The sequence below is a fragment of the Lagenorhynchus albirostris genome, chromosome 13 (assembly GCF_949774975.1).
Source record: "Lagenorhynchus albirostris chromosome 13, mLagAlb1.1, whole genome shotgun sequence".
In the NCBI taxonomy this organism is placed as follows: Eukaryota; Metazoa; Chordata; class Mammalia; order Artiodactyla; family Delphinidae; genus Lagenorhynchus; species Lagenorhynchus albirostris.
Genome location: NC_083107.1, coordinates 7,532,638 through 7,559,739, shown reverse-complemented (window position 1 = coordinate 7,559,739; position 27,102 = coordinate 7,532,638). Strand labels below are relative to the sequence as shown.

General features: G+C 39.7%; 2 protein-coding genes and 1 pseudogene across 4 annotated transcripts in view; 2 read left to right on the top strand and 1 right to left on the bottom strand.

Annotated features, from left to right (window-relative positions):
• Positions 1–12,847, bottom strand: part of TSGA10 (testis specific 10) — a 105,326-nt gene extending 92,479 nt beyond the window's left edge. Inside the window, exons 1-2 of one of the 2 annotated variants that reach the window (XM_060168585.1) lie at positions 12,737–12,847; positions 749–877 (exon numbers count right to left, since the gene is read on the bottom strand). In XM_060168585.1, coding sequence (XP_060024568.1) covers positions 749–877; positions 12,737–12,793 — 186 coding nt within the window. In that variant the 5' untranslated portion in view covers positions 12,794–12,847. The remainder of the gene's footprint in view (positions 1–748; positions 878–12,736) is intronic. The other variant, XM_060168586.1, reaches the window with a different exon arrangement.
• On the top strand, positions 6,248–6,879 carry LOC132531386 (large ribosomal subunit protein uL13-like; annotated as a pseudogene).
• A 311-nt stretch (positions 12,848–13,158) lies between the features above and the next one.
• On the top strand, positions 13,159–26,868 carry C13H2orf15 (chromosome 13 C2orf15 homolog). 2 transcript variants are annotated; one of them, XM_060169429.1, is made up of 3 exons: positions 13,159–13,607; positions 14,158–14,272; positions 25,880–26,868. In XM_060169429.1, exon 3 carries the CDS (start codon positions 25,947–25,949, stop codon positions 26,220–26,222), a length of 276 nt encoding a protein of 91 aa, XP_060025412.1. In that variant the 5' UTR covers positions 13,159–13,607; positions 14,158–14,272; positions 25,880–25,946; the 3' UTR covers positions 26,223–26,868. The 2 variants fall into 2 exon arrangements, with proteins under 2 accessions (XP_060025412.1, XP_060025413.1); XM_060169430.1 differs by having other exon boundaries at positions 25,877–26,868.
• The last annotated feature ends 234 nt before the right edge of the window (positions 26,869–27,102 follow it).

The following is a 27,102-nucleotide window of genomic DNA, read 5'->3' as shown; positions in this document are numbered from 1 at the left end:
AGCTAGAAAGGGATGGCTTTTCTGAGACCTTTATAAATCTGCACCCATGATTTCTGGTTGCCAGTTTTTCCAGTACTCTGCCTGGGATATATGGAACAAAAAGAAAAACCAGGAACTCCCTAACATGTCCTAACATTCATTGTGTGCTGAGGTCTCTAGCCAGTCTTCCTTCTTCCCACCTTTCAGAGTGTTCTTATGCTTGTTTTATACATAATATTCAGGGTTTTTAGCTGTACTTAGTGGGAAGAGTAAGGAAAAGTAAGTCTACTCCATTTTCCTAGAAGAGGAAGTTTCTTTTAATAGCCTTTATTAATAGCTATACCACAGGTCAGACACCAGGAGAACAGAAACAATAATGAACTTGGGAGTTCAGAGAACTGGATTCAAATTCTAGCTAACGTGGGAGTTCAGAGAAATCCTAGCTCTGTCACTCATTAGTCAAATATCATAATTCTTTAGCCTCTTGGAACTTGGGCTTCCACATTGGTAAAATGGAAATAATTTCACAAAGTTGGGATGATTAGGTAAGATTATGTACTTGAAAGCATCTGATACAACACCTGGGATATAGTTTTCACTCACTAACTCTGAATCTATGTGTTTCAAAATGGTTAAGATAAAAATGGAATGATTTTAGACCCATACAATTTAAATGAGCACTGAATTGGTATTTATTCTCTATCTTATTTTAATATAGGCCCCCATCCCAAATTAATTTAGGGAAATATGCAGAGAAATTAAATGTAACCTGTAACTTCAGTGAAGAAATGAATTTGTCTTGATTTCTCACTTCTTGTTCTAGCTGGAGAATATTCTGGTGTTTTTCAGCTTCAGAAACTGGAGCCCCTAGATCAAAAGCATGTTCTTTGGTGGTAACCTAGTGGAAGGAATGGGAATAATATAGAGACAGTCAGGTTTAAAACAGCTTTGTGATTTCCCACAACAACCATAATTTTGAAAATTAACAACATTCAATTAATAAATTGTTTTTAACCTGTTCCACCAGCTAAAAGGACTTCATCAACATTTACTTTCTTAAAACTTTATATTATAAAACTTCTTCTGTGTGTTTTCCAAATATGAAACTATAGTATTGAACATGCTTTTCAAAAAAGACATACTCCACTCTATCTAAGGGAGTATGGGTCAGCAGCAAATTAAGTAGTCTACTTCCAGGGCTATGATGTTCACTAGCTACCTGTTTATTGTTATTTTTGTATATTAACAAAAAGGTTTACTACCCATATCACAAAGGGCTAATTTCCCTAATATATAAATAATTCCTATAATTAAAAAAAGGAAAAGAAATACCCTAATATAAAAATTGGCCAAGAATATGGATATTTCACAGAAATGGCTTTTAAATAGATTTAAAGATATTCAATCTCACCATTTGGAGGAATACAAATTAAAAGAACACTGGGATACCATTTTTTAACCATCACATTGGCAAAATCATAAAGTTGGATATATAAATTAGCATTCTGTGGCAGTGTAAATTGACACAGTATTTATGGAGAACCACTGGGTAAATCTAGCAACATTACAAATGCACATAGCTTCTTTACAAATAATTCCATTTCTCAGAATTTTTCTACATACATATTTGCACATGTGCAAAATAGCAGTGTTAAAAGATTTCTCACTTTAGCATACTACACATACTACTCTTCACTGTGCTTTTTTTACTTGACTATGTATCTTAGAAACTGTATAATTTAAGGAAATAATTTTTCTTTCTCTGAATCAAGGCTACCATTACGTTAAGAGAGAATTTGCTACAAGCAAAGCAACACAGATGCTATGCTCCAAAATCTAGTGCTTGGGAAATTAAGGCTCAGGATCACTGACCTTGTGTTAACGCCCTGTACAATCCAGCCCTTAGCAGTCCGACAGGTTTATTTCCCTTTTTCCCTTTCCCTAAACAAGACACAAATCTGCTTTTTCTGTTCTCCAGTCCAGCAGTTCCTGCCTCTCCTGGAACTTCAGCATTAGATCTCACAAAGCATTTCTAACTATGAATCGTTTTAGGCCTTTATGGGTTAGGCTGAAATCCTAACTACTATTTCTAACATAGTTTCTGTTGAAAAATATGTTCCTAGTTATAAACATGTGACTAAGTATAACTGAATCAAATGACTCCTCACTATAGCAGTACTTTTCAAATTTTAGTAAACATACGAATCATTTGGGAATCTTGTTAAAATGAGATTATTACTCACAGTAGGTCTGAAATACTGCATTTCTAAAAAGTTGCTCAGCGATCCCTATTTGGCTAGCACACAGACTACACCTTGAATAGCAAGGACCTAAAATCTAAACCTGCCTAGCATACAGAGTTCTTCATAATTTGGTCCCTTCCTACTTCTTCAAATTTACCTCCTACTTGACACCTCCAAGAACCCCTCTATTAAAGACAAACTATTCTACACCTTCTTTATACATACATTCAGAAACATATTATCTTTTGTTCATGAGCTTTGCCCTCACTCTTTTCTCCACTGAAGTAAAGACACTTCTAAGGCTCAGCTTGAATTCCATATTCTCTAGGAGGTTTTCTCTGTCTTCTCCATCGAACGGTGATCACCTCTTCATTGAGACATCCAAATATCTTGGTAACAGAACAATTTATGTAGCTATTTACTTTTTCTGGATATGTCTTCCTCACACAGTTATTAGAATCTTAACAAATAATATCCTAGAGCTCTCTGTATTCCATGAATCTGCACAGTTCTTTGGCTAACAGGAAGGTGTCAATACAAATTTGTAGAGGTTGATAATGAAGCAGTGTACTAAAGCAGATAAAATGGAACCTTCCCTCTTCTTTTTGGTAAAATGAACAGTCACGTTTACTATCAGTCTAGTCTAGAAATCAGAAGTATAAAGAGACCAAGAGTCTACCTGACAATTGTGAGCCATCATATTAGAGCTGCGACTTTCCCTACACTAACTTTGGAGGCAATAAAAAGGGAGAGAAATCAGTGTATCTGAAATGCCCATGCCTGGCATGCCAGTTTCTCCACCTCAGGCTACCTGAATATCTTCCACCTTCCAGTGATCTCTAGATGGAGCTTTGAATGGAACTTGTGTTCCTGTACAGATCTCAGAGAACGCAAGTGAAGTACTTTGTAAGCAGCAAATTGTCATCATAAACACCCAAGCTAGAATCACAGTCATTCTCAACGGGGAACCAACACAGCACAGTGGTTAAGAGCATGTTCTTTAGCCTCAGACTGCTTCCGTTCATAATGCCTGTTCTGCCCCTTCTTAGCTGCGTGACCACAGGCAAGTTACTTCTCTGGCCATGGCTTCCTCATCTCTAAAATAGAGATGAAAACAGTACTTGCCTCATAGAGTTGTTGTGAGGATTAAATGAGTTATTATATGTAAAGCACTTAGAAGAGTGCCTGGCAATAAATAATAACTGCTATATATATATTATTATTATTTACAATTACTATTATTACTAATTCCTCTCACTGACTCAACTTATTTAATTGGCCGTCATGTCCTACTGATCTTTTCACTAAAATCTCTCTCAAACACATTTCTTCCATCACTACTATCACTGTTTCAGTTCATACTATCAGATTGTAACATTTATTCACTTACCAAACAAATTTATAAACAGTTAGGATAAGGATGAACCAATATTAGATTGGGAAGCTAGAAAGATAGAAAACAAATAAAAACTTACAATTTCAAGGGGCTTCCCTGGTGGCGCAGTGGTTAAGAATCCACCTGCCAATGCAGGAGACACAGGTTCGAGCCCTGGTCCAGGAAGATCCCACATGCTGCGGAGCAACTAAGCCCGTGCGCCACAACTACTGAGTCTGCATTCTAGAGCCCACGAGCCACAACTACTGAGCCCGTGTGCCACAACTACTGAAGCCTGCACACGTAGAGCCCATGCTCCCAACAAGAGAAGCCACCACAACAAGAAGCCTGCGCACCACAATGAAGAGTAGCCCCCACTCACCACAACCAGAGAAAAGCCCGCGTGCAGCAACAAAGACCCAATGCAGCCAATATAAAATAAATTAAATTAAATTAAATTAAAACAAAAAACTTACAATTTCAAGCCTCAATGAATCTAGGGAAGTCCAAAACAAATCAGAAATTACAGTACAGTATGATTCGTGCCACATACATGTATGCTAAGGGAATACAGGACTACAAAAAAGTATTTCTGACTTCTACTTCCCCCCAAAGACTTAGCATATATTTTCCATGTTCCCTCCAAACTATGAACATATCCATACTGGAGCACTTAACACATTATATTGTTTATTGGATGTCCAAAGCCATCACAACTTAACATGTTAAAACAGACCTCTTGGGCTTCCCTGGTGGCACAGTGGTTGAGAGTCCACCTGCCAATGCAGGGGACACGGGTTCGTGCCCCGGTCCAGGAGGATCCCACATGCTGCGGAGCGGCTGGGCCCGTGAGCCATGGCCGCTGAGCCTACGCGTCCGGAGCCTGTGCTCCGCAATGGGAGAGGCCACAACAGTGAGAGGCCCGCGTACCACAAAACAAAAAACAAACCAGACCTCAATTCCCCCACCTGCACTTCTACTCTCAACCCTGCCTCCACCATGTTCCTTCCCAGTCTTTCCCATGTCACATGGCACTGTCATTTGTGCAGTGATCAAAGTCAAAAGCCAAGGCGTTGTCTTTGTTTCCTCTTTTCCTGAACCTCATCAAATTCATCAACAAGCCCTTTGGATCTACCTCCAAAATATATCCCCAATCCATCATCCACTTCTGTACACTTTTATTATCACCTACTTGGTTCAAGTCACCATCATCTCCCACATGGATTACTGCAATTGTCTCCTAACTGGTCTTTTTCCTTCTACTGCTGCTCCCTGCAACCTGTTTTCCAAACTGAAATCAAAACAATCATTTTAAAATAATGAGATCCTGCTCAAAACACTCCAATGGCTTCCCACTGAAATCAGAATAAAAGTCAAACTTTTTTTTTTACTTTAATCTCTAGCCTACAAAGGTAGCTCATATATTTTTTTTCTTTTTTCCTTTAACATCTTTATTGGAGTATAATTGCTTTACAGCGTTGTGTTAGTTTCTGCTGTATAACAAAGTGAATCAGCTATATGCATACGTATATCCTCATATCCCCTCCCTTTTGCTTCTCCCTCCCACCCTCCTTATCCCACCTCTCTAGGTGATCACAAAACACCAAGTTGATCTCCCTGTGCTATGCAGCTGCTTCCCAGTAGCTATCTATTTTTCATTTGGTAGTGTATATATGTCCATGCCACTCACTTCATCTCAGCTTACCCTTCCCCGTCCCCGCATCCTCAAGTCCATTCTTTATGTCTGCGTAGTTATTCCTGTCCTGCCCCTAGGTTCATCAAAACCATTTTTTTTTTAGGTTCCATATATATGTGTTAGCATACGGTATTTGTTTTTCTCTTTCTGACTTACTTCACTCTGTATGACAGTCTCTAGGTCCATCCACTTTACTACAAATAACTCAATTTTGTTTCTTTTTATGGCTGAGTAATATTCCACTGTATATATGTGCCACATCTTCTTTATCCATTCATCTGTCGATGGACACTTGGGTTGCTTCCATGTCCTGGCTATTGTAAGTAGTACTGTAATGAATGTTGTGGTACATGACTCTTTTGAATTATGGTTTTCTCAGGGTATATACCCAGTAGTGGGATTGCTGGGTCATATGGTAGTTCTATTTTTAGTTTTTCAAGGAACCTCCATACTGTTCTCCATAGTGGCTGTATCAATTTACATTCCCACCAACACTGCAAGACGGTGGTTCCCTTTTCTCCACACCCTCTCCAGCATTTATTTTTTGTAGGTTTCTTGATGATGGCCATTCTGACCAGTGTGAGGTGATACATCACTGTAGTTCTGATTTGCATTTCTCTAATGATTAGTGATGTTGAGCATCTTTTCATGTGTTTGTTGGCAATCTGTATTTCTTCTTTGGAAAAATGTCTATTTAGGTCTTCTGCCCATTTTTGGATTGGGTTGTTTGTTTTTTTGATATTGCGCTGCTTGTATATTTTGGAGATTAATCCTTTGTCAGCTGCTTCATTTGCAAATATTTTCTCCCATTCTGAGGGTTGTCTTTTCATCTTGTTTTTGTTTTCCTTTGCTGTGCAAAAGCTTTTAGGCTTCATTAGGTCCCATTTGTTTATTTTTGTTTTTATTTCCATTTCTCTAGGAGGTGGGTCAAAAAGCATCTTGGAGGCAGCTGCCAAAGATGGCGGAGGGGCAGGTCCTGGTTCTCGATGGCCAAGGCCATCTCCTGGGCTGCCTGGTGGCCATGATGGCCGAGCAGGTGCTTCTGGGTCAAAAGGTGGTGGTTATGTGCTGTGAGGGCATCAACATTTCTGGCAATTTCTATAGAAACAAGTTGAAGTACCTGGCATTCCTCTGCAAGCGGATGAACACCAACCCCTCCCACAGCCCCCTACCACTTCTGAGCCCCCAGCCGCATCTTCTGGCAGACAGTGCAAGGCATGCTGTCCCATAAGACCAATCAAGGCCAGGCCGCTCTAAACTGCCTCAAGGCGTTTGATGGGATCCTGCCACCCTATGACAAGAAAAAGAGGATGGTGGTTCCTACCGCCCTCCAGCTTGTGCATCTGAAGCCTATGTGGAAGTTTGCCTACCTAGGGTCCCTGGCTCATCAGGTTGGCTGGAAGTACCAGGCAGTAACAGCCACCCTTGAGGAGAAGAGAAAGGAGAAGGCCAAGATCCACTACTGGAAAAAGAAGCAGCTCACGAGGCTATGGAAGCAGGCCGAAAAGAACACAGAGAAGAAAATTGACAAATTCACAGAGGTCCTCAAAACCCATGGATTCTTAGTCTGAGCCCAATAAAATTGACTGTTTATTCTTAATTTTAAAAAAAAAAAGAAGAAAAAGAATCTTGCTGTGATTTATGTCAGAGTGTTCTGCCTATGTTTTCCTTTAAGAGTTTTATAGTGTCTGGCCTTACATTTAGGTCTTTAATCCATTTTGAGTTTATTTTTGTGTATGGTGTTAGGAAGTGTTCTAATTTCATTCTTTTACATGTAGCTGTCCAGTTTTCCCAGCACCACTTATTGAAGAGGCAGTCTTTCCTCCACTGTATACTCTTGCCTCCTTTATCAAAGATGAGGTGACCATATGTGCATTGGTTTATCTCTGGGCTTTCTATCCTGTTCGATTGATCTTTTTCTGTTTTTGTGCCAGAACCATACTGTCTTGATTACTGTAGCTTTGTAGTATAGTCTGAAGTCTGGGAGCCTGACTCCTCCAGCTCTGTTTTTCTTTCTCAAGATTGCTCTGGCTATTTGGGGTCTTTTGTGTTTCCATACAAATTGTGAAATTTTTTGTTCTAATTCTGTGAAAAATGACTTTGGTAGTTTGATAGGGATTGCATTGAATCTGCAGATTGCTTTGGGTAGTATAGTCTTTTTCACAATGTTGATTCTTCCAATCCAAGAACACAGTATATCTCTCCATCTGTTGGTATCATCTTTAATTTCTCTCATCAGTGTCTTATAGTTTTCTGCATACAGGTCTTTTGTCTCACAAGGTAGGTTTATTCCTAGGTATTTTATCTTTTTGTTGCAATGGTAAATGGGAGTGTTTCCTTAACTTCTCTTTCAGATTTTTCATCATTAGTTTATAGGAATGCAAGAGATTTCTGTGCATTAATTTTGTATCCTGCTACTCTACCAAATTCATTGATTAGCTCTAGTAGTTTTCTGGTAGCACCTTTTTGATTCTCTATTTATAGTATCATGTCTTCTGCAAACAGTGACAGTTTTACTTCTTCTTTTCCAATTTGGATTCCGTTTACTTCTTTTTCTTCTTTGATTGCTGTGGCTAAAACTTCCAAAACTATGTTGAATAACAGTGGTGAGAGTGGGCAACCTTGTCTTGTTCCTGATCTTAAAGGAAATGCTTTCAGTTTTTCACCATTGAGAATGATGTTGACTGTGGGTTTGTCATATATGGCCTTATTACATGTTTAGATAGGTTCCCTCTATGCCTACTTTCTGCAGAGTTTTTATCATAAATGGATGTTGAATTTTGTCAAAAGCTTTTTCTGCATCTACTGAGATTATCGTATGGTTTTTATCCTTCAGTTTGTTAATACGGTGTATCACGTTGAGTGATTTGCATATATTGAAGAACCCTTGCATTCCTGGGATAAACCCCACTTGATCATGGTGTATGAACCTTTTAATGTGCTGTTGGATTCTGTTTGCTAGCATTTTGTTGTGAACTTTTGCATCTATGTTCATCAGTGATATTGGCCTGTAGTTTTCTTTTTTTATGACATCTTTGTCTGGTTTTGATATCAGGGTGATGGTGGTCTTGTAGAATGAGTTTGGGAGTGTTCCTCCCTCTGCTATATTTTGGAACAGTTTCAGAAGGATTGGTGTTAGCTCTTCTCTAAATGTTTGATAGAATTCACCTGTAAAGCCATCTGGTCCTGGACTTTTGTTTGTTGGAAGATTTTTAATCACAGTTTCAATTTCATTACTTGTGACTAGTCTGTTCATATTTTCTATTTCTTCCTGGTTCAGTCTTAAAAGGCTATACCTTGCTAAGAATTTGTCCATTTCTTCCAGGTTGTCCATTTTACTGGCAGAGAGTTGCTTGTAGTAGTCTCTTAGGATGCTTTGTATTTCTTCAGTGTCCGATGTAACTTCTCCTTTGTCATTTCTAATTTTATTGATTTGAGTCCTCTCCCTCTTTTTCTTGATGAGTCTGGCTAATGTTTTATCAATTTTGTTTATCTTCTCAAAGAACCAGCTTTTAGTTTTACTGATCTTTGCTATTGTTTCCCTCATTTCTTATTCATTTATTTCTGATCTGATCTTTACGATTTCTTTCCTTCTGCTAACTTTGGGGGTTTTTTTGTTCTTCTTTCTCTAATTGCTCTAGGTGTAAGGTTAGGTTGTTTATTTGAGATGTTTCTTGTCTCTTGAGGTAGGATTGTATTGCTATAAACTTCCCTCTTAGAACTGCTTTTGCTGCCTCCCATAGGTTTTGGGTTGTTGTGTTTTCATTGTCATTTGTTTCTAGGTATTTTTTTGGTTTCCTCTTTGGTTTCTGCAGTGATCTCTTGGTTATTTGGTAGTGCATTGTTTAGCCTCCATGTGTTTGTATTTCTTACAGTCTTTTTTCCTGTAATTGATATGTAGTCTGATAGCGTTGTGGTCGGAAGAGATACTTGATACGATTTCAATTTTCTTAAAAAAAGTCAAACTTTTTAAGGTCCTACATGATTTGGCCCCTGCCTTCACTTCCCTAAATAGACCTACTACTCTCTTCTTTGTTCACCCCCCAGGTTTATTGGTTTTCTTTCTGTTCCTCTACTGTGCCAATCTCATTCCACTCTGAGGCCTCCTCCCTTGCTTTCCCTCCGTCAGGAACATTCTCACCCCCAAGCCCTTGACATGAATGGCTCCTTCTTACCCTTGGCAATTTGGCTGAAATATCAGAGCATCCTCCCCAACCTCTTACCTAAAGTAGCCTCTCTCCTACTCACTCGCCCATTAGGTTATCACACTTAACACTATTTGAAATTATATCACTTATTTCTTCATTTGTTTATTGTTCGTCACCCCCCACCAAATGTAAGCTCCAAGTGATCTAGGCTCTTGTCCAGTCACTGTTATATCCCTAATGCCTAGAAGAGTGCCCAGCACAAAGTTGGTACTCAATAAAACATTTCCCAAATAATGAATTTTGATGATTCAAACAAGGTAGTTTCAATGGTAGGAGGACGAACAAATGAATGAGTAGTGAAGAAAAAGAAATAGAAAGTGTAGATTTCTTTTACAAAGCATGATTGTGAGAAGAAAGAACAAAATTTGGGAAAAGACCAGGGTTGTTGAAGGGCCAACAGAAGAGGAGAAAAACTTGCTTCTTAATTTCCTCTATATCAAGGACCCCTTTCAGAATTAAGCAAAAGCCCTAGGTCGTTACCCCAGGAAAATGCAAACACATACAAAACTTTAAAAACAATTCCAGGGGGTTCAAGAACTCCCCAAATTTCTTGTACTCCAGGTTAAAAATTCTTACCAGTATAAACACAATGACGATTCCTAAGACATGGGTTAATGTTAACTAAAGGAGAAAGGCCAATAAGCTAGTAAGAGAAAACCCAGGTAAAGGGTGCGCACTGTCCTTTGAGACAAGACAGAAAAAAGCAAGGTCAGGTAACGATTTAGATAAGAAGGGGTAGAAATCTGAAGAAGTTCCTGCCTGGCAGAATTTTAATTTTTCAGTGAAACAGGAGTTGAGATCACATGCTAAAAAGTATCATCAGTGCTGAGCAAAATATAATATGTGCTCAACAAACGTCTACTGAATATTTTGATAGAATAATTGAAAATACTGGAGTATCTTATATAGGATTTTGAAATCTGGTTCCACAAAAGGTCAACTTGTTTTCTTTTTAGAAAACTGTCTCCAAAAGTTTAGACTGAAAGACACTTTGAAGTAGGAGGCAATAGCTTCACTAAGAGAAGGATGTAGAAAACCACATAAAATTTTATGAATAATTTTGAGGTGGGTTCTGTATTTATAAAAAATAAGTGAATATATGTTTTGGAAATTCACTTCAAACAAAACAGTAAGGTCACTTGTTTAACCTTTCTTAAAATGAAATAATCTCTCCAGTCACTCCATCCAAACCAAAGCTCCTCAGTTCTCTTCAATCCAGACTGTACCGTGAAGAAATAACTTGCCCTTTTTAAGGAGCATAAAACAATGGCCTTAGGAGAAGAATCATTTATCAGTTCCTCTTGGAAACATAAGAAGGGGGTCAAAGAGTTGTTGTCAAGAGGCTTTTCAGAACCAAAGGAATTTAATACAGACTGACATAAATAGCATAACTAAGACAAACAGAACTACCTTACTAACCAGCACACTTCAAGAGATTATCATGGGGTATGTGTACAAGAAAATTCACAGCAGTGTTCCTCATATTCACCAAAAAACACAGAAACCCTAGTGTCCACCAACAGTAGGTAAATTGTGGTATACTCTTACAATGGAACACCAAACAACAAACTAACTACAAGCAATAAAAAGGATCAATCGTAAAAACAATGTTGAGTAACATTGTTACAACAGCAAACTTTGCAAAATACAAAGGAAAACTTAGTACAATCCCATCTACCTAAAGCTCAAAAACAAGCCAAACTAGGAAGTGCATGGTCACATACAAAGATGGTGAAACTACAAGGAAAAGCAAGGAAGTGGCTATCATAGAAGTCATGAAAGGGAACAAGGAGGAGCATGTGATGGGAAAAGAGAATGAATAACAACACCTGCCCTAACTGCCTCTGTATGTGGAGTACTTTTAAAAGCAAGTGATCGTAGGGCTTCCCTGGTGGCGCAGTGGTTGAGAGTCCGCCTGCCGATGCAGGGGACACGGGTTCGTGCCCCGGTCCGGGAAGATCCCACATGCCGCAGAGCGGCTGGGCCCGTGAGCCATGACCGCTGGGCCTGCGCGTCCAGAGCCTGTGCTCCTCAACGGGAGAGGCCACAGCAGTGAGAGGCCCGCGTACGGCAAAAAAAAAAAGCAAATAATCCTAAAACAAATGGAAAAAGAAGCACCTGAAGAAGACAGAGAGGTCAGAGAATGTCTACATCTGTTGGGCCATAAGCAGTGATTTTTTTCAGAAGGTAAACAAGATTTATTTTGGAAGCTGCCATTAAATAATGCTAAACTGTATACTGTTTAAAATAAATATATAATTAATGTATCTTCCTAGTTACTACCCACTAATTAAGACTAAATGGCTTAGCTCATTCATCAATTAACATACAAACAAAAATCAGTTTTATCCTGGAGGCAGATCTGAGCAATGTAACCCTTTCCTTTCATAGTTATAACTAAACTATTTTCTTCTAGTTGCAACCCGATTATTTTTCTATTTATTTCCTTACAGGTTAGGAAAAAAAAAAGTGTGCTTGAAATTTTGAAAACCACTAGAGGAAATTTAAAACAACGAATATCGTGAGATATAATGGCCTTAAATGGAAAAAGGAAAACAAACACAGAGACCCTGTGTCATCTATGTAACGTTTCCTGAAATCGCTATCCTTGACTTTATTTAAAGAAAAAAAAAAAGTGTATTCCTATGCGTGTTTAGGTATCAGCTCCCTGATCGCCGCAGTTATTCAATTTAAACCTCAAGTACTTTTTCCAAGGAAAGCCACCGTACCCTGCCTTTCTGGTGTATAATTTCTACTGTAATTATATGAGATTTTCATGCAATTGACTACGTAGTCTCGGCCCTTCACCTCGCCAAGTCTATAAAGTGGCTTAAAAGTGAGAGGCTGGGAGTCAGGAAGAGCCAGGTTGAACTCCCAAATCTCTCGCTTCCAAATTCCTCAGCTCCACTCCAGAGCGTTTCTAAACAGAACAATCCCCGCAACGACCAAGCGGAGAGCCGCGGTAGGCAGCGAGGCGGTCACCATAGGAACTGGGCTCAACCCTAAGCTCCCGAGAAACGACAACACGGGCAAAGTTTGCTCCTGGCGGGCTTCCCTGGACCGCAACTCCGCCGGCTACCGCCCCTAACAGCGGCTCCAGCAGCCAATACCCACCTCAGGGGTCGCCCTCAGCCCCGAACACCCACCACACCCGCCCCCTGCAGCTGCCCTCTCAGAGGCCTTCTGGCCCAGGAGATGCTTTTTACCCCAACACGGCGCATCCCCGCGCTTCTACCTGGGGCTGCGGGTCCCTCCCCGGGCTTCTCGGCCTGCCATCCTCCCCGGAGCTCATCCTGGCGACTGCCAGGACTCCGCCTCCGTCAGGGATCCAGGTCCCTCGAGGTCTCCATCCTCCGCCCCTTTCCTCTCCCTTCCCATCCCAAATCGACCTGGCCCCGCCCCGGGAGTCGCAGGGAGGCGGGACCCGGCAGGAAGGAGGCGGGGACGGTTAGCGCCGGCCTCCGCCGCCGTCGGCCCCGCCCTCACGCTCTGTACCTGAGGGGACTCGTCCTCCACCTCCCCGGAGCCTTTGCTCCGCTTCCGTCCAGCGCGCCCCAAGTCCCTGTGCGCACGCGTACCTGGCTCGACCCTCCCTCTCGCGGGGACTACAAGCCGCGCGCGCACACCCACGCACGTAGCGACGCGTACGTCCTCCTGTCCGCCTTACAGGGCGCTTGAGGATAAGGCCTCTTCCTGGTTCATCCGCGCCGCGCAGGCGCACGCCCACGCAGCGTCTAGACTACCCCTCCGAGAGTCCCGTCTCCTAGTAACCAGCCGCTATCCCCTTTTCCAAGACTTTTTCCTTACTCCCTGGGGGCGGCGGCCGCACCTGAGTGGAATGCGCATGCGCGGGGCTCCATTCCCTCCGGCTGCCTTCAGTTAGCTCTGGGACACCTGCTGCTTTGCTGCCGCTCTTTTGTGCTATTTTCCCCAAGGATCGGGTACCATTCTGGACCCACGTTCAGTGAATTCGTTACTCCGCAGAGTTGCTCTTGGGCGCTGGGAGGGTGGTGCGCTCTCGGTCCGCAGTCGGGGCCTGTTTGCGTGGAGCCTCCCGGGTCGGGTGCTGCTGCTTGCAGCCTCGGGGGAGAGACCGTCCTGTTGCGGTAAGCGCCCGCAGCTGGGGAGCCTGCGGACCCTGAGCCCCGTCCGCCAGGCACCATCCAGTCTGGGTTGAATCTGAGAGTGACAGAACTAGTGATGACAGCGCAGGTTCCTGACCGGTATGCCTTCTCCACAAGCCAGGACTACTCCAAGTCCCCTTTGAAGAAAAACTGATCATGGTTAACAAAAAAAAGAAATATCACTTGATATTTAATATTGTACAGATTCTGCTCCTGTTTAATACCGTTTAAATTTGTCCTCTCAAATAGGAGCCTTCAGTCTGGGAACACTCATTTAAGTTAACCAGGTGTAATATTATTTTTGGCCATCCAACTATGTTAATATTGACCACATTACCTAAAAATGAAGAAATGAACTTTTTAGGGGAAAAGAATGAGAATTGCATTATTCTGCCAAATTTTTGGAGCTCAGCTGGAAAAGAAATATTGTCCTTTAAACATTTCTTCATGTTTAACATGTTCCACTTTTCTTAAGTAACCCAAGGGCTTCTGAACTCTAAAGGTGGCTTTATCTCCCTGTCTTTTCCTACAGATGAAATAAACTAGGTTTTCATAGCTGTTCTCTGATGATCTTGATATAGTATTCGCCTGTGTCTTTCAAAAGTAATCTCATATTTCAAGAGACTAACGCTTCCTGTTTTTGCCAGGTGAGTACTCATTTTTTTCCCACAATGTATTTTGACAGGCATAAATAAATTTTATGTTAGAACGAATTTCACAGAAGTGCATTTAAATATGTGCCATATGTTTTTCCAGTCTCTGCTCTGATTTTTTTATGCCAGTACATTTTATTTGTTATTTGTGCCAGTACATTTTCTCATCTTTTCAGATATAATATACTTTGTAAGTATAGCTAGATACTAAAAAATTAAATCGTGTCCCTGCTATTTTAGATAAAGAAGTCAGAGGTCCCAAGAGATACATTTCCTGTGAAATATAATTATACTTAACTGATAAAATAAGTTACAAAGAAGCATGAGCTCTCAAAGACCATCCTGAAAAGTTATTTTAGGGAAAGCAAAGTATAATCTCATTTCCTCTTAAAATACTAAGATTATTTTGAATAAAATGTTCTCATGATCTAGCATTATTGAAAAGAAATGGGGAAAAATGTACAAACCTCAAAACTCTAAGATAGAGTTGAAGGCTTGTGGGGAGAAGGGGATTGTTAATACAGGTGGTAGGAAAGTACTTCCTTTAGGGAAAAAATTAGGGAGCGGCTGGGCCCGTGAGCCATGGCCGCTGAGCCTGCGCGTCCGGAGCCTGTGCTCCGCAACGGGAAAGGCCGCAATACTGAGAGACCCGCGTACCGCAAAAAAAAAAAAAAAAAAAAAAAAAAAAGAATGTAGGGAAAAGATCATTTTAAAGCTAGACCAGGGCGTGAAGAGTTTCCTATCAAGGACTGTTGATTCCTCCCTCAGCCCAAGAAAGTGAAAAATTTCCTCCCTCTGTGGAAACCCAAAGAGTGCTGAGTGCCCCCTCCTGCCCCACCTAATCCTTTTATAGCACCTGAGCTCTCTCCCTTGTAATAGATACTCCTGTGCAAGTCTGAGATCGGGTTTCTCCATTTCACAAACTTCGCTACAAAAACCTCTATTTCACCTTTTTTCTTCCTCGGTACCTCCCTGGTCCCCTTAAAAAAAAAGTATACACATGTTAAGCTGCTTTTTGCTGTTCTGCAGCTAACTGATGCTCTGTTCATTTTTTTTTTAATTGGATAGTTTGTACTGATATATTTTCAAGCTCACTGTTCTTTCCTTTGGCAGTGTTACTCCCATCCACGATATTTTTCATGTCCGATTTATATTTTTCATCTCTGGATTCCAGTTTGATTTTTTTTAAATGTCTTTCATTTCTCACTTCATCATGCCCATGCTTTGGGAAATATGGAATATATTTAAAATAGCTGTTGTGTACTAATTCTATCATCTGTCTCATTCTTGGCATTGTTTCTATTAACTGATTTTTTTCCTCCTGGTTATGCGTCACATTCTTCTGCTTGTTTTCATGCCTGGTGAGTTTTTATTGGCTGCCAGGTGTTGCAGATTTGACATTGTTGGGTGCTGGAGGTTTGGGTTTTGGTTTTTCTTTAAATATATTTAGGCTTTTTTCTGAGATACAACAAGTTTACTTGGAAACAGTTTGATCCTTTAGAGCTGCCCTGTTGAAAATAGTAACCACTAGCTACATGTGGCTATTTGAATTTGTATTCATAAAATTAAATAAAATTTAAAGTTTAGTTCCTCATTTGTATTCTGTATATTTCAAATTCCAACATCCAGCTTGCATCGGTCGTTCTGTATTAGAATTCTTGCCTGCCAACATCCACACGTGGCTAGTGGCTACTATATTAGACAATCCATATAGGATATTTCCATCATTGCAAAAAGTCCTGTTGGACAGACCTGCTTTAGAAGCTTGCTTTTAAGCTTTGTTAGGTCCAAAATAGTCTTTATTTAGGGCTAATTTGACCCCATTACTGAGGCAATACCTTTCTGAGGACTCTATTCAATGACCAGTGTATTAAGAGTTCTTTCTACTCTGACTGGTGAGAACTCTATTCTTGGCCCTGTGTAGGCTCTAAGAACTATTCTGTCTTCTCCTTTTTGGTGTTATTTTCCCCAGGGCTCAATAGTTTTTTTACACACATACACTGATCAGTATTCAGCCAAAGAACTGTGGGGAATCTTCTGCAGATCTCTGGAGCTCGCTCTCTCACTGCACCTCTCCCCTCTCTCCACAAATTCTAGCCATCTTGGCCTCTGCAAACTCTGAAGTCTGTCTTCACAGTTCACTGAAGTGGCCAGACTCAATTTGGATTCCCCTTCCTTGTGATGAAGCCTAAAATTTCCAGGACCTGAGCACTTATAAGACTTAACCTTATCTCCTTTCTCTTAGGGATCACTCTCCTGTACTACCTATTGTCCAGTATCTAAAAACCATTGCTTCATGTGTTTTGTCTGTTTTTAAGATGTTTAAGGCATGAGGATAAATCTGGTCCATGTTACTCCATCCTGGACAGAAGCAGAAGTCAGCTATCTCCACTAATCATCCCCATCAGAAGTGGTTTGCAATTCAGAAATTGCTTCAGCCTGAGGGAACTGTCAGTGCCTGGGCCCTGAAGCAGAAGAGGTCCCTGAAGCATGTCCTGGAGGAACAGTAATGAGGTCATGGGGCGGGGGGCAGAGTGGAGAGGAGAAGAGCTTGGGATGACAGAATGTTACTGGTGTATCTGTTTCCTATTGCTGCTGTACCAGTTTGGCACAAATGTGGTAGCTTTAAGCAACACCAATTTATTATCTTACAGTCCTGGAGGTTAGAATCCAAACGGATCTCACTGGGCTAATACTGAGATGTCAGCAGGGCTGCATTCCTTCTGGAGGTTCTAGGGGAGCATCTGTTTTCTTGCCTTTCCAGCTGCTACAGGCTGCCCGCTTTGCTTATTAGCTTGTGGTTCCCTTCTATCTTCAAAGCCAGCGATGGCCAGTCATCACTCTAACAGTGACATTCCTGTCTCTCCCTCAATTTTTCTTCTTTTTTCTTTTTTTGCTGCACTGAGTGGCTTCTGAGATCTTAGTTCCCCAACCAGGGATCGAACCCAGGCCCTTGGCAGTGAGAGTGCCAAGTCCTAACCACTGGACTGCCAGGGAGTTCCCCTCGCCCTCACTTATAAAGACGCTTGTGATTATATTCGTAGCCACCAATTAGCCCAGGGTTATCTCCCCACCTCAAGGTAGGTTGATTGGCAACCTTAATGCCCCCTTGCCATGTAACAGAACGTTCGCAGGTTGTGGGGATTAGGATGTGGACTTCTTTGGGGACCATTCTTCTGCCTACCACAGCTGGAGACTTGTTAGGTAGAGAATTTGGCTTTACTCTGTGATGGGAAGTAACTAGAGCTTGTTGAGCAGAGGATGGATGTGATATGGCTTATGTTTTAAAAGGCTCATTCCAGATACAGTTAGAAGAACAAACAGTGGGGAGGCATAGGCAAGGGTAGAAACAGAAACAGGATTCACTGAAGGATTGGATGTGGAATGTGAGGTAGGAATTAAAAATTACTCCATCAGCAATGCACAAGGTTTCCTGCATTCTACTAAATATTCGGTGCTACCCACCTATCTGCCATTCAGATGGTAGCAAACTTGCATTTCTCTGATTTCTAATAAGCCTGAGCATCGCTTTATGCACACGTTATCTTTTGGGGATTCTCCAATCGGTGAGTTATGTCTCTGTATCCTTTGCCCATTTTTCTAATGGGGTTCCTTTTTCCCTGTTAATTCATAGTTGTTCTTGTTATATTTTAGCTATAAATCCCTTGTCAGCTTGGACAGCACATCTTCCAGTCCTTTCTCCGTCTTCTGAACTTTGTTTACAATTTCTTTTTTTATTTTAATTTTTGAATTTTATTTTATTTATTTTTTTATACAGCAGGTTCTTATTAGTCATCAGTTTCATACACATCAGTGTATACATGTCAATCCCAATCGCTCAATTCATCACACCACCACTGCCACCGCCCCGCCGCTTTCCCCCTTGGTGTCCATATGTTTGTTCTCTACATCTCTGTCTCAGTTTCTGCCCTGCAAACCAGTTCACCTGTACCATATTTCTAGGTTCCACATACATGCGTTAATATACGATATTTGTTTTTCTCTTTCTGACTTACTTCACTCTGTATGACAGTCTCTAGATCCATCCACGTCTCAACAAATGACCCAATTTCGTTCCTTTTTATAGCTGAGTAATATTCCATTGTATATATGTACCACATCTTCTTTATCCATTCATCTGTTGATGGGCATTTAGGTTGCTTCCATGACCTGCCTATTGTAAATAGTGCTGCAATGAACATTGGGGTGCATGTGTCTTTTTGAATTATGGTTTTCTCTGGGTATATGCCCAGTAGTGGGATTGCTGGATCATATGGTAATTCTATTTTTAGTTTTTTAAGGAACATCCATACTGTTCTCCATAGTGGCTGTATCGATTTACATTCCCACCAACAGTGCAAGAGTGTTCCCTTTTCTCCACACCCTCTACAGCATTTGTTGTTTGTAGATTTCCTGATGATGGCCATTCTGACTGGTGTGAGGTGATACCTCATTGTAGTTTTGATTTGCATTTATCTAATAAGTAGTGATGTTGAGCAGCTTTTCATGTGCTTCTTGGCCATCTGTATGTCTTTTTGGAGACATGTCTATTTAGGTCTTCTGCCCATTTTTGGATAGGTTGTTTGTTTTTTTAATATTGAGCTGTTTATATATTTTGGAGATTAATCCTTTGTCCGTTGATTCATTTGCAAATATTTTCTCCCATTCTGAGGGTTGTCTTTTCATCTTATTTATGGTTTCCTTTGCTGTGTAAAAGCTTTGAAGTTTCATTAGGTCCCATTTGTTTATTTTTTGTTTTTATTTCCATTACTCTAGGAGGTAGATCAAAAAAGATCTTGCTGTGATGTCAAAGAGTGTTCTTCCTATGTTTTCCTCTAAGAGTTTTATAGTGTCTGGTCTTACATTTAGGTCTCTAATCCATTTTGAGTTTATTTTTGTGTATGGTGTTATGGAGTGTTCTAATTTCATTCTTGTACATGTAGCTGTCCAGTTTTCCCAGCACCACTTATTTAAGAGACTGTCTTTTCTCCATTGTATATCCTTGCCTCCTTTGTCATAGATTAGTTGACCATAGGAGCGTGGTTTTATCTCTGGGCTTTCTATCCTGTTCCATTGATCTGTATTTCTGTTTTTGTGCCAGTACCATATTGTCTTGATTACTGTAGCTTTGTAGCATAGTCTGAAGTCAGGGAGTTTGATTCCTCCAGCTCAGTTTTTTCCCCTCAAGACTGATTTGGCTATTCAGGGTCTTTTGTGTCTCCATACAAATTTTAAGATTTTTTGTTCTAGTTCCATAAAAAATGCCACTGGTAATTTGATAAGGATTGCATTGAATCTATAGATTGCTTTGGGTAGTATAGTCATTTTCACAATATTGATTCTTCCAATCCAAGAACATGGTATATCTCTCCATCTGTTGGTATCATCTTTAATTTCTTTCATCAGTGTCTTATAGTTTTCTGCATACAGGTCTTTTGTCTCCTTAGGTAGGTTTATTCCTAGGTATTTTATTCTTTTTGTTGCAGTGGTAAGTGGGAGTGTTTCCTTAATTTCTCTTTCAGATTTTTCATCATTAGTGTATAGGAATGTCAGAGATTTCTGTGCATTAATTTTGTACCCTGTAACCTTACCTAATTCATTGATTAGCTCTAGTAGCATCTTTAGGATTCTCTATGTATAGTATCATGTCATCTGCAAACAGTGACAATTTTACTTCTTCTTTTCCAATTTGTATTCCTCTCATTTCTTTTTCTTCTCTGATTGCTGTGGCTAGGACGTCCAAAACTATGTTGAATCATAGTGAGAGTGGACATCCTTTTCTTGTTTCTGATCTTAGAGGAAATGCTTTCAGGTTTTCACCATTGAGAATGATGTTTGCTCTGGGTTTGTCATATACGGCCTTTATTATGTTGAGGTAGGTTCCTGCTATGCCCACTTTCTGGAGAGTTTTTATCAAAAATGGGTGTTGAATTTTGTCAAAAGCTCTTTCTGCATCTATTGAGATGAGCATATGGTCTTTATCCTTCAATTAGTTAATATGGTGTATCACACTGGTTGATTTGCATATATTGAAGAATCCTTGCAGCCCTGGGATAAACCCCACTTGATCATGGTGTATGATCCTTTTAATGTACTGTTGGATTCTGTTTGCTAGTATTTTGTTGAGGATTTTTGCATCTATGTTCATCAGTGATATTGGTCTTTAATTTTCTTTTTTTGTAGTATCTTTGTCTGGTTTTGGTATCAGGGTGATGGTGGCCTCATGGAATGAGATTGGGAATGTTCCTTCCTCTGCAATTTTTGGAAGAGTTTGAGAAGGATAGGTGTTAGCTCTTCTCTAAATGTTTGATAGAATTCACCTGTGAAGCCATCTGGTCCTGGACTTTTGTTTGTTGGAAGATTTTTTTTTTTTTTTTTTTTGCGGTATGCGGGCCTCTCACTGTTGTGGCCTCTCCCGTTGCGGAGCACAGGCTCCGGACGCGCAGCCTCAGCGGCCATGGCTCAAGGGCCCAACCACTCCGCGGCATGTGGGATATTCCTGGACCAGGGCACGAACCTGTGTGCCCTGCATCGGTAGGCGGACTCTCAACCACTGAGCCACCAGGGAAGGCCCTGTGGCATATCTTAAAATCTGGTAAGGCAAGTCTCTGTGCTTTTTGTGTGTGTATGTCCAAATTTATTTAGCTCTTTATAGATCTTTATTCTTCCATATGCATACAAGATTTCCTTTGAATGGCAACTGAAATACTAGGTCAAAGAGGCCCCCAATAGACTTCTTCTCCCTTCCTGTCCTCAAAATCCCAGAGAAGTTAAGGTGAGACTCATAGGGCCAAATCTAACCTATTGCATTTAATTCCTTCTCAGTCCCTCTGTTAGAGTGAAGTTTAATGTGCTAGTGGGTAATTATATACATTACCATTATTTTACCCTCTGTCAATTTCAAATGTGGTATGTTTTATAGTTTTGTTAGTATTTTCTTTTAAATTTTTTTTAAATTTGGTTGCACCACGTCTTAGTTGTGGCAGGCGGGCTCCTTAGTTGTGGCACATGGGCTCCTTAGTTGTGGCATGTGAACTGTTAGTTGCAGCAAGCACGTGGGATCTAGTTCCCTGACCAGGGATCGAACCCGGGCCCCCTGCATTGGGAGTGCGGAGTCTTAACCACTGCACCACCAGGGAAGTCCCTTTAATTTTTTTTTTAACTTTGTATTTTGAAAAAGTTTTAAACATATAGAAGTTTAGCAAAAATAATATACTGAAGAATTTTTTATCCTTTCCCACCTAGAGTCATTAACATTTTGCATATGTTACTTTCTCTCTGTATCTATCTCTCACTAGATAATTTGAAAGCAAGTTGTAGATATGATCCTTTACCCCTATGTCAGCATGTTATCTCCTGAGACCAAGGACATTCACTAATATAACCACAATACAATTATCCCAATCAGGGGATTTAACAGTGATGCAACATTATTATCTAATAAACCATCCATATTCAAATTGTCCAGTTGTCCAAGAAATGGCCTTTGTAGTACATTTCCTCCACGTTCCAGCCCACCCCACCTCCCAATTCAGGATCATTGACTACATTTGGAAATCATGTCTCTTTAGTATCCTTTAATCTGGAGCAGTTCCTCAACTTCTCTTTGTCTTTCATACATTGACATTTTTGAGTACGGGTTATTTATTTTATATAATGTCTCTCAATTTGGGTTTATCTGATTGTTTCCTCATGATTAGATTCAACTTATGCTTTTTTTTTTTTTTTTTTTTTTTTTGCGGTACGTGGGCCTCTCACTGTTGTGGCCTCTCCCATTGCAGAGCACAGGCTCCGGACGCGCAGGCTCAGCAGCCATGGCTCACGGGCCCAGCCACTCCGCGGCATGTGGGATCTTCCCGGACCCGGGCACGAACCCGTGTCCCCTGCATCGGCAGGCGGACTCTCAACCACTGTGCCACCAGGGAAGCCCCAACTTATGCATTTTTGAGAGGAGTGTTTCCTTTTTAAATAATCAAAGAGGAGGAACCAAATAACAGAATAAACTCACTTTTACTCATTTGAAGGTAGTATTGGATATTCACTTGATGAGAAAAAAATTCATCTTCAATTTCCAAATCTAAGAAACAGGTATTTGTTATACTAACAACATTTGATTAACTACTATGTTTAGGATACTACTGTAGACCCTGGACTCTGTTTTGTTACAGATTAAACACTGATATTCAATCACGAATATGGATAAACAAGGTTTCAAGATGATATCTTTAGAAATCTTCTGTCAGTAAATGATTAGGGCTTGATGGGGATGGAATTGTAAACTGATAAAAGATAACTCCAGTACCTAAATATTAAAGAAATACATTCTAAAAGGTGAGTAAGTGCTTTCATTCACAGCTGTGGAGTGGGTTCCAGATCTCAAGTTGCTGCTAGAGCTTCTTCAGTAGATCACTGTTCTGTAACAAGCTCTGGTCCCTTCTGCCATCCTGGTCAACTCTGCTTACCAAATTCCTGACCATCTTTCAAAGCCCAACCCTGACGTAGGCCCCCTCCTTTCACAACCTTTCCAAGCCCCTCCCTCCATGTTGCATGCTCATCTCTCTAAGCAGATTGGGCATTGGTAATAAAAGGTACTGTTTCTTTATTGGACATCTTTTTTTTTTCTTTAGTTTTTTGTATTGTGGTAAAATACATGTAACATAAAATGTAGTATCTTAGCCATTCTTAGGTGTATAGTTCAGTGTATTAAATATATTCATAATTTTGTGCTGTCATCACCACCATTTATCTCCAGGACTCTTTTCATCTTGTAAAATTGAAAGTCTATACCCCTTAAACAACACCTCCCCATGGCAACCATCATTCTACTTTCTGTCTCTATGATTTTGACTTCTAGCTACCTCATGTAAGTAGAGTCATACAGTATTTGTCTTTATGAGTTATTTCACTTAGCATAATGTGTTCAAGGTTCATCACGTTGTAGCATATTGCAGAATTTCCTCCTTTTTAATGCTGACTATTTCATCATATTTATATACAACATTTTGCTTACCTATGATCCATCGTTGGACACTTGAGTTGCTTCCACATTTTAGCTATTGTGAATAATAGCTTATGTTATTTGTACATGGGTGTACAAATATGTCTTCAAAACCCAGAAGTTGGTTTGCTGGATCGTATGGTAATTCTATTTTTAATTATTTGAGGAACTGCCACACTGTTTTCCACAGTAGCTGTACCATTGAACATTCCCACCAATAGTGCATAAAGGTTTGAATGTCGGGGTTCCCTGGTGGCGCAGTGGTTAAGAATCCGCCTGCCAATGCAGGGGACACGGTTTCGAGCCCTGGTCTGGGAAGATCCCACATGCCGCGGAGCAACTAAGCCCATGCACCACAGCTCCTGAGCCTGTGCTCTAGAGCCCACAAGCCACAACTACTGAAGGCTGCGTGCCTAGAGCCTGTGCTCTGCAACAAGAGAAGCCACCACAATGAGAAGCCCGTGCACCACAATGAAGAGTAGCCCCCACTCGCTGCAACTAGAGAAAGGCCGTGCGCAGCAATGAAGACCCAATGCAGCCAAAAATAATTAATTAATTTTTTTAAAAAAAGGTTTGAATTTCTCCACATCCTCAACAACACTTGTTATTTTCTGTTTTTTTTTAATAGTAGCTATCCTAATGGTTGTGAGGCTGTATCTAATTGGTAGCTGTGATCTGAATTTCCTAATTATTAGTGATGATGAGCATTTTTTCATGTAATTGTTGGCCATTCATATATCTTCTCTGGAGAAATGGCTATTCAAGTCCTTTGCCAAATTTTGAATTGGATTATTTTGTTGTTGTTGAGTTTCAGTTCTCTGTATATTCTGGGTATTAGTCCCTTATCATATATATGGTTTGCAAATATTTTCTCCTTCTGTGGGTTGCCTTTATAGTCTCGTGTCTATTAATGCACAAAATTTATATATTCTCATAAGTTCCAACTTGTCTATTTTTTCTTTTGTTGCCTCTGCCTTTGGTGGTGTATTCAAATGATTGCAAATCCATCAGGAAGATTTTGCCTTATGTTTTCTTTTAAGAGTTAGAGCTTTAGGTCTTACATTTAGGTCTTTGATCCATCTTGCGTTAGTTTTTGTATATGGTATTAGGTAAGGGTCCAACTTCATTCTTCTGCGTGTGGATATCCAGTTTTCCCAGCACATTTTGTTGAAAAGGCTGCCCTTTCCCCCACTGAATGGTCTGAGCAGTCATAGGTCTATTCAGATTTTCGTTTCTTATTGACTTAGTCTTGGTAGGTTTTGCATTTCTAGGAATTTGTCCATTCAGCTAGGATATCCAATTTGTTGGCATACAATTGTTCATAGCACTCTCTTATAATACTTTTTATTTCTGTAGAATCAGTAGTAATGTCCCCTTTCATTTCTGATTTAGTAATTTGGTTTTCTCAGTCCATCGAGGTAGTTTGTCAATTTTGTTGCTCTTTTCAAAAACTACTTTTGGTTTAATTGATTATCCTCTATTGCTTTTCTGTTCTCTACTCCATTTATCTCTGCTCTAGTCTTTATTGTTTCCTTCCTTCTGCTAGTAATGGGTTTAGTTTCTTCTTCTTTTTCTAGTTCATTAAGCTGTAAAGTTTGTTGATTTGAGATCTTCCTTGTTTTTTTTAATGCAAGTATTTATAACTATAAATTCCCCCCTTAGTACTGATTTTGCTTCATCCCGTAAGTTTGATATGTTGTGTTTTTGTTTATCTTCATCTCTAAGTATTTTTTAAAATTTCCCTTGTGATTTCTTTGATCCATTGGTTGTTTAAGAGTATACTGTTTAATTTCCACAAATATGTGAATTTTCCTGTTTTACTTCTGTTGTTGATTTCTGACTTCATCCCATTGTGGTCAGAGAAGATACTTTGTATGATATCCATACTTTGTATGATATCCATCTTTTTAAATCTACTGAGACTTAATTTGTGGCCTAACATATGGTCTATCCTGGAAAATGTCCCCTTGAGAAGAATATGTATCCTGTTGTTGTTGGGCGGAGTGTTCTGCATGTGTTTGTTAGCTCTAGTCAGTTTATTGTGTTGTTTAAATCCTCTATTTCCTTACTTGTGTCCTGTCTGGTTGTTCTCTCCATTATTGACAGTTCAGTTTTGAAATCTCCAACTATTATTGTAGAACTGTCTATTTCTCCCTTCATTTCTGTCAGTTTTTCCTTCATTATTTTGATAGTGTATTATTACATGTGTAAATGTTTACAGTTGTTTGGGCAGCTTTTTTTTTTTTCCAGAACACCTAGCAGAGTGTTTGGCCTTCAGTAATTATTTCTTTAATCCATTAATAATAAATTAAAAGTTTTTGATAATAAGAATGATAGGCAGGACTAAGTAGAGAAGTTCTATTATTTTCTGCAAGGTGATGAAAGGTAACATCTAGGAAATTCCTTTTAATAAAAAGACTTTCGGAGAATCTGTAGAACCAGCAAACCCTTCCACAAAGAAAATGTAAACACTGAGAGGTGGAAGGCGATTTTACTTTATATTTTTAGCATCATCACCATGAAATTTCATTAAAACAAACATTGCCATGACGTTAGTTGAAATTCCCGCTGTATTCACTTGTAACAATTTTTTCCCCAAGCAGTCAAGTTGAAGAAACGTCTCCACTACTTAAAGAGGGACCTGCAAACTATTTCTATTCAGCTGTCCCAATGGGATTTTCTCTTAGTAAATCTGCTACTCAGGTATCTGCTATGCGTATGGATTCAAAAGTGCATGATCACTTAATGCAAGGGACTGAGAAAAGCAAATTGGAACCAGTGACTCAGTTATTTCAAAACACCAAGAAAATAAGATTAGAAGACACAAACCAAGAAAACTTTACAAGGAGCAAAGATACTGGCACAGGATCTCTTTCGGAGAAAGCCTTGGGTTCAGTGGTGTATGTTAAAGAAAGTGATGGAATAGAAATGATAGATGTGGAATGAAGTTATTTGTGTATGTTACCAAAGAAACCAAAAATTGGTTTTGACTAAGAGGGCCTGTTGAATGAGAACGTAACCTTATTATGAAAACCTAACAAAATGAAGGAAGACGATTGCTTATTTTTCACTATTTATGAATCACTGTGGATTGCACTTTTTGATGATACATATTCAGAAAAGTTGCTTTAGAGAGAAGAAGCTTTCCAAAATTCAAAGAAGATTTCTCTGGTATTACATTCTGTCCTTGTCAAAAAATCAGAGTTTTTGTGTAACAGTATTTAAATGGCACCAAAACATTTTAATTATAATGTATTTCTCTAACAAGTGATCAAAAACCCAAAAAACAGTGCCCAAACAATTTGACATCAGTATTTCACATGATTTCTGGTGTACTGATTTTGTATGTTGAAATTCCAGTTAGGGATTTTGCTTTAGAATACTTTATCTTATTGCATTTTTTCATGTCTGTTCTGTTAAAGATCACTGGCAGCTAAACTCAAAGACCAGTAAATTATGTACCTTGAGAAGCATTTCACATTTCAAATCATCCTTTTAAAACTTTTTTTTCACCCACGTGGAATTCATTTCAGAGTTCACAAAATAGTTTTTTCTAAGTGTAATAATTTATCTTGCAGATGTTACCATTTTATACCACTAATATTTAATATAATAAAACAGCCTAGTTGTTAAAAAAAATTCTTGTTTTGTATATATCAGTTTGCCATTCTTATTAAAACAGCTAGTAGTTTGAAACAGCAGTATTGTCCCAAGTAATGTAAGCTGAAGTTAAAAACCATGTGTGTCTGGACAAACAGTGACCTATAAATATTTCTATTATGTATGGTTTGAACATTTTCCTGTACTTTAATATTTACTGGTGATC